This window comes from Triticum dicoccoides, chromosome 4B, assembly GCF_002162155.2.
Source record: "Triticum dicoccoides isolate Atlit2015 ecotype Zavitan chromosome 4B, WEW_v2.0, whole genome shotgun sequence".
Taxonomy (NCBI): Eukaryota; Viridiplantae; Streptophyta; class Magnoliopsida; order Poales; family Poaceae; genus Triticum; species Triticum dicoccoides.
In genome coordinates, this window is record NC_041387.1 from 636,022,179 (window position 1) to 636,032,592 (window position 10,414).

Here is a 10,414-nt window from a genome sequence, read left to right on the forward strand (position 1 = left end):
CTTCCCACGACCCTGCGGCGCTCCCGCCGCTGCCCGCCGCTCGGAGGCCTCTCCTCCCTCGCCGGACCTCCTCCACGGAGCCCCTCCTCGCAGCCAACGCCCGGCGCATCCCACGGGCGCCTTGCCCGACGCTCCCTGGCCTCCATGCCCGCCCGCGGCGCGCATCGCCACCCTGGCCGCGCCCAGCCCCTCATCGCCGGCCCCCAGGCCACCGGCCTCCGCCTGCTCCGGCGCCCTGCCGGGTCCGCCGCCCCGCGCGCCCCTGGGCGTGCGCCTGCTCGGGCAAGCCCCGCCAGCCTCGCCCCACTGTGCTCGCGGGCTAGTACCCGTTTGCCCGTGCCCGGTAGGCCTTCCCTGGGTCACAGACATGTGGGGCCCAGCCCCCAGAATGTTTTAATAAAAAAAAGGGAATAAAAAAATATATACAAAATTAATTAAATAAACAATAATAATTAAAGTAATTAATAAATTAAGGAATTAATTAAGTTAATTAATTATAATTAAATTAACCTAATCACTAATTAACCTAATTAATAGTTAGTTAATTAAATCAGAGTATGACGAACGGGACCCACTTGTCAGGTTGACCAAGTCAACTGCTGACATCATGCTGACATCATGATGACGTCAGCAGACACTATTCTGGATAATGTTGATTAAATTAATTAAATAAATCCTAAAAAATGATTTAAATCTTTTAAAATTAATAAAATCTTTAGAAAATCATATCTTTTAATCCGCAACTCGGATTAAAATACTTTCTACATGAAAGTTGCTCAGAACGACGAGACGATTCCGGATACGCAACCCGTTCGTCCGCCACACCCCCCTAACCTGTCGAACTCGCAACTTTCCCCCTGCGGCTCCTCTGCCCGAAAACACGGAACCCCGGGAATACTTTCCCGGATGTTTTTCCCCCTTCACCGGTATCACCTACTACCGCGTTAGGGCACACCGAACACCGCGTATTGCCTTGTTATATTTTGTGATGCTTTGTTTGCTCTGTATTCATTATTTCTTCCCCCTCTTCTCTCCGGTAGACTACGAGACCGACGCTGCTACTGACCAGTTCGACTACGGAGTTGACGGCCCCTCTCTCTCTTGCCAGAGCAACCAGGCAAGCCCCCCCCCCTTGATCACCAGATATCGCCTATTCTACTCTATACTGCTTGCATTAGAGTAGTGTAGCATGTTACTGCTTTCGTTAATCCTATTCTGATGCATAGCCTGACATTGTCGCTACATTTGTTGATACCTTACCTGCAATCCTAAATGCTTAGTATAGGATGCTAGTTTATCATCATTGGCCCTACATTCTTGTCAGTCTGCCTTGCTATACTATCGGGCCGTGATCACTTGGGAGGTGATCACGGGTATATACTATACATACATACATACTATACAGATGGTGACTAAAGTCGGGTCAGCTCATTGAGTACCCGCAAGTGATTCTGACGAGGGGGCTGAAAGGACAGGTGGCTCCATCCCGGTAGAGGTGGGCCTGGGTTCCCGATGGCCCCTGATTGTTACTTGGTGGCGGAGCGACAGGGCAGGTTGAGACCACCTAGGAGAGAGGTGGGCCTGGCCCTGTTCGGCGTTCGCGGATACTTAACACGCTTAACGAGATCTTGGTATTTGATCTGAGTCGGCTACGAGCCTATACGCACTAACCATCTACGTGGGAGTAGTTATGGGTATCCCGACATCGTGGTATCAGCCGAAGCACTTCAGACGTCAGCGACGGAGCGGCGCGCACCGGATTGGAACGTAAGCCTGCTCTTGTATTAAGGGGGCTAGTTCTGCTTCCGGCCGCCCTCGCAACGTGCAGGTGTGCTATGGGCGATGGGCCCAGACCCCTGTGCGCTTAGGTTTAGACCGGCGTGCTGGCCTCTCTGTTCTGCCTAGGTGGGGCTGCGACGTGTTGATCTTCCGAGGCCGGGCATGACCCAGGAAAGTGTGTCCGGCCAAATAAGATCAAGCATGTTGGGTTATGTGGTGCACCCCTGCAGGGAAGTTAATCTATTCCAATAGCCGTGATCTTCGGTAACAGGACGACTTGGAGTTGTACCTTGACCTTATGACAACTAGAACAAGATACTTAATAAAACACACCCTTCCAAGTGCCAGATACAACCGGTGGTCGCTCTCCCTCAGGGATATGAGGAGGGGATCGCCGGGTAGGTTTATGCTATGCGATGCTACTTGGAGATGCTACTTGGAGATGCTACTTGGAGGTCGTCAATCTACTCTCTTCTACATGCTGCAAGACGGAGGCTGCCAGAAGCGTAGTCTTCGATAGGACTAGCTATCCCCCTCTTATTCTGGCATTCTGCAGTTCAGTCCACTGATATGGCCCTTTACACATATACCCATGCATCTGTAGTGTAGCTCCTTGCTTGCGAGTACTTTGGATGAGTACTCACGGTTGCTTTCTCCCCCCTTTTTCCCCTTTCCTTTCTTTCTGGTTGTCGCAACCAGATGCTGGAGTCCAGGAGCCAGACGCCACCGTCGACGATGATTCCTACTACACTGGAGGTGCCTACTACTACGTGCAGGCCGCTGATGTCGACCAGGAGTAGTTTGGAGGATCCCAGGCAGGAGGCCTGCGCCTCTTTCGATCTGTATCCCAGTTTGTGCTAGCCTTCTTAAGGCAAACTTGTTTAACTTATGTCTGTACTCAGATATTGTTGCTTCCGCTGACTCGTCTATGATCGAGCACTTGTATTCGAGCCCTCGAGGCCCCTGGCTTGTATTATGATGCTTGTATGACTTATTTTATTTGTAGAGTTGTGTTGTGATATCTTCCCGTGAGTCCCTGATCTTGATCGTACACATTTGCGTGCATGATTAGTGTACGATTGAATCGGGGGCGTCACACTCGGGGAGGCCGGGAATGACGTCGGCGACGACCTTGGCGGTCGCCGGAGCTCGGGTGAGCTCGGGCTCGTTGCTGCAGTGGCCTAGGCAGGGCGGCGCTAGCATCTACGGCTCCTACGCGTTGCGGGGAGTGCGTTGGACACAATCCCGGGACCATATGGTCACCGGAGCATGACCGGCGACGACGCGGGCGGCGGCGCATGCGGTTGAGCTTCGTGCAGTCGATGCAGAGGACGATAGCAAGAACGGAGAGGATGGGAATGTAGCTGAGTTCACAGCGGTTGCGACGAGCTAGACGACGAGGTCGGGGACGAGCTGAAGCAGTGGTGACGGCGAAAGGGATCTCCGGCGGCGCTCAGCGAAGACGAGGACGAGGCGGTAACTCCAGGGCGAGCGAGCGCTCGGGGCTCGGTCCGCTCAACGGAGAGGAGGGCGGCGGAGCTCCTGGACATGGTGGCGTGGCACGGAGATGACGGAGGGCACGGCTATGGCGATGGTGCGACTACGGCAGCGTCGGCCATCGTGGGAGAGAGCGAGGGAGAGAGGCAGGGGCGCGTGTGAGGTGTCCACGGGGTCGGGGCGGTGCCGCAGAGGCGCTTCGAGGCGTCGTGCTGGCGCGGACGATGGCAGACAGGCAGGGTGGTGGCGTGGCGAGCGTGGCGGCATCGCGGTGTCCCTCCTCTGCCTACTGGCAGAGGTAGGTGATGACTGGCAGCGGCGCTGGGCTGAGCCGGCCAGGTGGGCTGCCTACTGGGCCGTCCAGGTAAGCCAGGTAAGTCTCTTTCTCTCTCTTTTGTTTTCTGTTTTCTATTTTTCTGCAACTTTGTGGCTTTATTAAAAATACAAAAACGTTTCCAAAAATCCTGAAAATAGTTGTGGGCTCTGTTAGGATTATTCCTAGCAGCCCACACTTAAGTTCAGAATTAGTTGAGCACTTAAAATAATATATAGCATTTAAATGCCCAATTGCAAATACTATATGATTTAATTCAGTGACCAAATATGTCATGGAAAAATGTGCAACACCTCTGGTTATGGTTCTAGCATTTTCCAGAAATGATGAACATTTTTGAAAGCCATTTGGAATTCACTGAAAATATTTTAGTTGAACCTAGTTGAATTCATTTGGTGCTAGGGTTTAGGCAATCCCCATTTCAAGTTTTCTGTAAAAGTAAACATGATGCATCACCAAAGACTAGCACTAGTGCATTGCCAGAAGCTAGGGATGTGACAAATGCCTAAGAAGAAATGTAAATCACCAAGATCCTTCAAAGCAAATTCTGAACTCAAATCGCGCAAGAGAGCATTAGTGGCATCTTGAGAAGAGCTTGCAACTATAATATCATCCACATATATGAGCACAAAAATCATTGTGTTTTCCTTATTATAAATGAAGAGAGATGTATCTGCCTTGGATGGAATAAATCCAAGATGCTTCAATTGTGAACTTAACCTTGAGAACCATGCTCTAGGTGACTGCTTCAGACCATAAAGAGCTTTGTCAAGCCTGCAAACATAATGAGGTGTTTGTTTGTTTTCATATCCTGGTGGTTGCCTCATATAGACCTCCTCTTCCAGAACACCATGCAGAAACGCGTTCTGAACATCTAGCTGTCGAAGACTCCATCCCCTGGAAACAATAATGGCTAGCACAAGTCTTATAGTAGCAGCTTTTACAACTGGACTGAAAGTATCCTCATAATCAATCCCATACCGTTGCTTGAATCCTTTGGCAACTAGACGTGCTTTATACCTATCAATAGAGCCATCTGCTTTCCTTTTGATTCTATAGATCCACTTGCAGTCAATAATATTTTTACCTCTCTGACTTGGCACCAAGTGGCATGTCTTATTTTTCATGAGTGCATCATACTCTTCATCCATAGCCCTTTTCCATTTAGGATCTCCAAGTGCATCTCTCAACTTTGCTGGTTCACCTGAAACACATAACATGCCATATGGTATAGTACCATCTCTTCTTATTTTGGGATTTCTAATACCTTTTTGTAGCCGGGTCATGACCCTTGAGGTGGTAGCAGGCTGTTCTTGCTGTTGCACAGAATATTGCACAGATCGGCTGGTTGCAGAAGATCCAGTAGACCCTGGTGTGGCTTGACCTGAACTAGCAACGGGTGGGTCCACGGAGTAATCTGGAGCAGAAGATCCCCTGCATGCGCGCGCCGGACGAGGGGAATCCCGTGTCGTCTCCTATCGACGTGGTAGATGTGGAGCGGGCTGGAGATGCCTGACTCTCCTGTCGGCTGGCAGGCGCGTGATCCCGCGCGGATCTCCGCCCGTGATCCAAGACGGATCGGCGCACAGGCGTGGCAGGCGCCGCCGCATCCTCCTCGTGTTCCGCTCCTGCTGCTTCTTCTTCAAACACATCAAATATAGCATCATTTTGTACCGGATTTTGATCATCTTGGCCGTTTTGAACGCCGTTTTCTTCATGCACCTGCACAGACATAGTACCCGGAGTAGAACTAGAAGGAATATTAGCACATTGGTTAGTACAATTGTTATCACCCCCTTGATCAAACTCCGGAAGTAGAAGAATTTCTTTTCGAAGAAGGGCACCGGCATTTGGATGGAGTGACTTGAAGGGAAAAACAGATTCATCAAATACAACATCCCTAGATATGTAGATTCTGTCAGTAGAGACAACAAGACATTTGACCCCTTTGTGTATAGGACTATAACCCAGGAAAACACATTGTTTGAAACGAAACGCAAGTTTGCGTGTGTTGTATGGTCGAAGATTCGGCCAACATGCACAACCAAAGATGCGGAGGGATGTATAATCAGGAGTAATACCAAAAAGACGAGTGATAGGATTCTCAAATTTGATGACTTTACTGGGTCTAATATTGATAAGGTATGTTGCCGCGAGAAAGGCCTCATCCCAAAATTTGAGAGGCATAGATGCATGAGCCAGCAATGCTAGTCCTACTTCAACAATGTGTCGATGCTTTCGTTCAGCAGAACCGTTCTGTTGGTGAGCATGGGGACAAGATACATGGTGAGAAATTCCAATCTTTTGAAAGAAGGAATTCAGTTTCTCATACTCACCTCCCCAGTCCGTTTGCATGGCAAGAATTTTAGAGTTCAGTTGACGTTCAACAAGACTTTGAAAGTTGCTAAAAACTTGAAAGACATTGGATCACTTCTTTAGCAAATAGATCCAAGTAAATTTGCTATAGTCATCAATAAAGCTTACATAATAAGAAAATCTACCAACTGAAGTGGGGGCTGGTCCCCACACATCTGAAAAGATAAGTTGTAATGGAGCAGTAGATACACTAGTAGAGATGGGATATGGTAATTGATGACTTTTTGCTTGTTGACACGCATCACAAACTGACTCAATACTAGACACAAAAGAAAGTTTATTTTTACTAATGACATGCTGAACTATGACTGAAGATGGATGACCCAATCGTCGATGCCACTTCTCTGAAGATGGTTTGGTGACACTCCAAGCTTGTTTATTTGACTCTGACGAAGAAGAAGATGATATGATTGGATAAAGACCTCCCTCGCATCTTCCTCTAAGGATGACTCTCCTCGTTGCCAAATCCTTAATCACAAAAGAGTAAGGATAGAAAATGATGAGAACATTATTGTCAAGTGTAAAACGATGAACAGAGACAAGATTTTTTGATGCATGAGGGATATGTAAGACATTGTTTAGACGGAAATTTTTCTGAGGGGTTTTAACAATTGAGTTACCAATGTGAGTAATATCCATACCAGCTCCACTTACCGTGTGCACTTGATCATCTCCATGATACTTCTCCCGCATCGTCAATTTATCAAGCTCTCCTGTGATATGCTCGGTAGCTCCTGAATCTGCATACCAATTGGTGTCGATGCCATATGAGTTGGTGACGAGGTTAACCTTCTTCTTTTCCTGACGACCTTCCTTGTACCGATCCCAGCAGTCCCTGGCGCCGCCAGCATGGTATTTGTAACATATCTGGCACTCGGGGTAATCATCCTCATGTTGCTGCTGATACTGCTGCAGTGGCAGCTGGCGTTGACGCTGCTGGTAGCCGTTGTTTCCACCATTGCGAATAGGAGGAGAAGGAGCACGGTCAGAACGACCACGCCCTCTTCGTCCGCGACCTCCTCTGCCCCGATACTGGCCGCGCCCCCTGTACACGGCGTTAGCTGACGAACGGAAGCTTGGTCCGTCGCCTAGCATCTCCATCCTCTGATCGAAGGCGGAGATCTGCGAGAAAAGGTCATCAACCGTGATGGAGTTTTTGATGGCGCCAACTGCTGCGACGATGGGATCATAATCCTGATCGAGTCCGGCGAGGATGTAGTCCACCATCTCTCCATCTGTCACCGGACGTCCTGCTGCCACAAGCTCGTCTCCAAGGCTCTTCATCTTGGCGATGAAGGCATTGCTGGACATGTTGCCCTTCTTGGTGTTGGAGATGGCGATCCTCAAGTTTGTTATTCGCGATTGCGACTGCACAACAAACATCGTGGTAAGAGCAGTCCATAGATCAAGGGTACTTTCCTTACCAATAACTTGCGCGAGGATTTCTGGAGTGAGCGAATTCAGCAGGTAACTTAGGACCTGCTGATCTTTGGCAATCCATGGACCATACAATGGATTCGGCTCGATGGCCGTGGTCTTGTCCGCCTTGGCGATCTCCACTGTTTTCGGCGGCGCTGCATCGCTGCCGTCGAGAAGACCGGTCACCTGCGCGCCTCGCAGGGCCGGCAGAACTTGCGCTTTCCATAGGAGGTAATTCCCCCTCGCGAGCTTCTCTGTTGGAGGCGCGCCGAGGTTGAGGCCGGCGACGCTGGAGCTCATGATGATGGCGAAGGAAAGGCGCTAGGATTCTGGTTGTTTTTGTTGTGTCGCTAGATGATATGGAAGAGGCTAGCTCTGTATACCATGTAAGATTTGGTATAAACGTTCCTACTCCTCAAGGGAGCCGCATCGTATGTATTTATATTGAGGCCGAAAGAGCCTTGCCGTAGCGTACAAGTCCAGAGAGAATACCGATCTGGTTCGGTTTAGGAGATAGAGATAGCTACGGGAGATGAAAGAGATAGAGATAGGTTTGAGATTACATGAGATAAACGGTTCAAACTCTAACACTAACAAGGCGGCCACCGTACCCTGTGATAAAATGATAGCTCTCTCAACCTCGTCATTAGCGCCTGAAACTTTCAAATCTCCCACAACATCTTCAGCCACCTCCTCCCGTTCCCACTTATCCTCACCAAGCTGCACATCTTCCTTCCTAAGTGTATCGCAACTCTACCTTTTATCCAAACCAATGTCCTGATAATTGCCACTCTGGTTGCTATCGGGATCACCTGCAACTTCCCTGTCATCCCCAGGTTGTTGTGCTACAACACTCATGTGTGGAGCAGGGCTAGTATTGGGGGGAACGCTGGTTTGATCTACAGCTCCTACGTTGGCTGCACTGCTTGCATTGCCTGCTGGAGCATGAAATGTAACGTCCTCGAAGATCTGCTCCTTGGTGCTTGTTGTGGTGGAGTTTGCTTCAACCAAGATAGATGCTACACGCTTACAGAACACTGACTGGATAACCTGACCGAACGACAAGAGAACATTCTTCACTTCTACTGCGTGCAACTTTTTGTGCTTCTCATATATTGGTATCAAGTGCTCTGGAATCTGCTTACAATAAGAATGAGCTCTTACATTCTGTTTTCCAAATTCAATCTTATCGAGGCTGAGCTTGTTCTTGTCAATTTCTTCTACCAACTTGAAATCGTTGTTGCATACGAAGCATGCCCTTGGGAGAGAGTAGTTAATCCTATGCTGAGAAACCAACGACCGAGGCACATCAACAAAGTCCATATAAATTATCTGCAAAAAAAGCATGAAAAAGATATTGTGAGCATAGCTTGTTGGAAAAAAGATACTAGATCAAAACAAAAGAGAAAAAAAATCAAAAGCAGCAAAGCTGGTGCGGCCATACCGCAAACATTGGCAGACAACCGCCGATCCAAAAGCCACTCCTCCCTTCCTCCCTCTTCCGTTGGTACTTCTTAACCTCCTTCAACGCAGTAGCCAAGAAGTGCTCATCCCATGCGAAATCATCGATCTTGTCCATGTCCACCAAGCTCGCAATATACTCTAGGGGTACCATGTTGCCAGTCCCAGGAGATAGCACAAGAGCGATGCATAATAAAACCCATGACCTGTTTATTGTAACAACATCATCAACATCTGCATTCTTGAGCACTTGAATACACCGCTTCATTGGAGCCCTTGACCCTACTCGATAGGGTTCACGCAACATGTGTGGCTCATTCCTCCTCAACAGCTCCACTGGCCTTGACCCAGAAGGAACATTGAAAATTTTGCGCACCATGTCTCTTGAAAACAAAATTGACTTCTTTTTGTGACCGTATAAAAAGATGGATGCAACAATTGGTAAGAAAAACACAAAGCAGAAATTGCAAACAGAGATAGATGAACCTGGTTGTTTTTTGCATACCTAAACAGGCCCTTTTTGGTGTCGATTTTCATGACTACCCAGTCCAGCAGATCATGCGGCACAGAGAACGAGCTGATATTCAAGAGGGATCCAAAGCTGCATCTGCTTATAATGTCCTTTTCTTCGAGCTGCTCAACAGCAACCTGGCGCAACCGTGTGGCTGAGAAGCATGTTGAGAATGACCCATCAGCAGTAGATTCGTCATCGTCCAATCTACAAAAAATAACAAGGAACTAGCATGAACACAGTTGGCATTGTTGCATTGTTGTGCTACCTCTGATATATAACAATTGAAGTTGTGCTGCACTTAAAACTAGACTACATCCCACAATTTGAAACACAAACACTACATCTAAAACGGACACTTCCTATTTATAACGAAAACTGGAAATCTGAACACATCACTTCATCTCACAAAAAACATAGTTCTCACCAGACTAAATCTAAAAAGAGAAAAATGGTGTGCTGCGCTACATCTGACAACAAACTGAAACATGACTGTTGTTGAACTAAAACACATGACTATTGCAACTCAAAATCTAGTTGCATTTCAATCTGAAGCAGGGATGAAAATTCAGACTACGGAAATAAATTCAGCCTACTGAAAAAACAACACAAGGACGCCTACGAACATACCATGCTCCTGCTATGGCAAACTAGTTAGCTAAGCAAGGTTAACGCATGCGCGTGTGTCCGGTCTCCAAATCAACACTAGCACCGCCAAAAATTAGGGCACTTATCTCTGTCTGAATATTGCTTCTGTGGCTATTTCGGCCTCCGTTTATGCCTACATCTTGCTTAACTGTCTATCACTCCAGTTACTGCCACTCTGCAGACTAGTGCTGCAATAGCGCTGGCTATTGCAGCACGAACACGGAGCATTTCACATCACAATCTACAGATGTCAAAAAATGCCCAAGGAGCACTCAATCGCCTGAAAAAATCACCACCCGCCACAGGTAGCCACGAGCGCCAACCCCCTCCTCCCCCCACCCCCAAAATCACCCCTCCCCGTGCAGCTCCGACAAGCACAAACATCAACC

The 10,414-nt window shown here is 48.2% G+C and overlaps 1 protein-coding gene across 3 annotated transcripts; it reads right to left on the bottom strand.

Annotated features, from left to right (window-relative positions):
* Positions 1 to 7,849: 7,849 nt before the first annotated feature.
* On the bottom strand, positions 7,850 to 10,320 carry LOC119294111. Of its 3 annotated transcripts, none has more exons than XM_037572371.1 (3): positions 9,372 to 10,320; positions 8,850 to 9,249; positions 7,850 to 8,737 (listed from the first exon to the last, which is right to left on the bottom strand). In XM_037572371.1, the coding sequence occupies exons 1-3, from the start codon at positions 9,401 to 9,403 to the stop codon at positions 8,159 to 8,161; spliced, it is 1,011 nt and encodes a 336-aa protein (XP_037428268.1). In that variant the 5' UTR covers positions 9,404 to 10,320; the 3' UTR covers positions 7,850 to 8,158. The 3 variants fall into 3 exon arrangements, with proteins under 3 accessions (XP_037428268.1, XP_037428271.1, XP_037428269.1); XM_037572374.1 differs by having other exon boundaries at positions 8,850 to 9,266; XM_037572372.1 differs by having other exon boundaries at positions 8,850 to 9,269.
* Between the last annotated feature and the right edge of the window lie 94 nt (positions 10,321 to 10,414).

Bases quoted from the DNA above. Each gene is read 5' to 3' on its own strand.
- LOC119294111 (XM_037572371.1), bottom strand. From the start codon at position 9,403: ATGAAAATCGACACCAAAAAGGGCCTGTTTAG. The intron at 9,250-9,371 runs GTATGCAAAAAA...TTTGTTTTCAAG, and splicing joins ACCAAAAAGGGCCTGTTTAG to AGACATGGTGCGCAAAATTT. The intron at 8,738-8,849 runs GTATGGCCGCAC...CTTTTTTTGCAG, and splicing joins GTTGTCTGCCAATGTTTGCG to ATAATTTATATGGACTTTGT.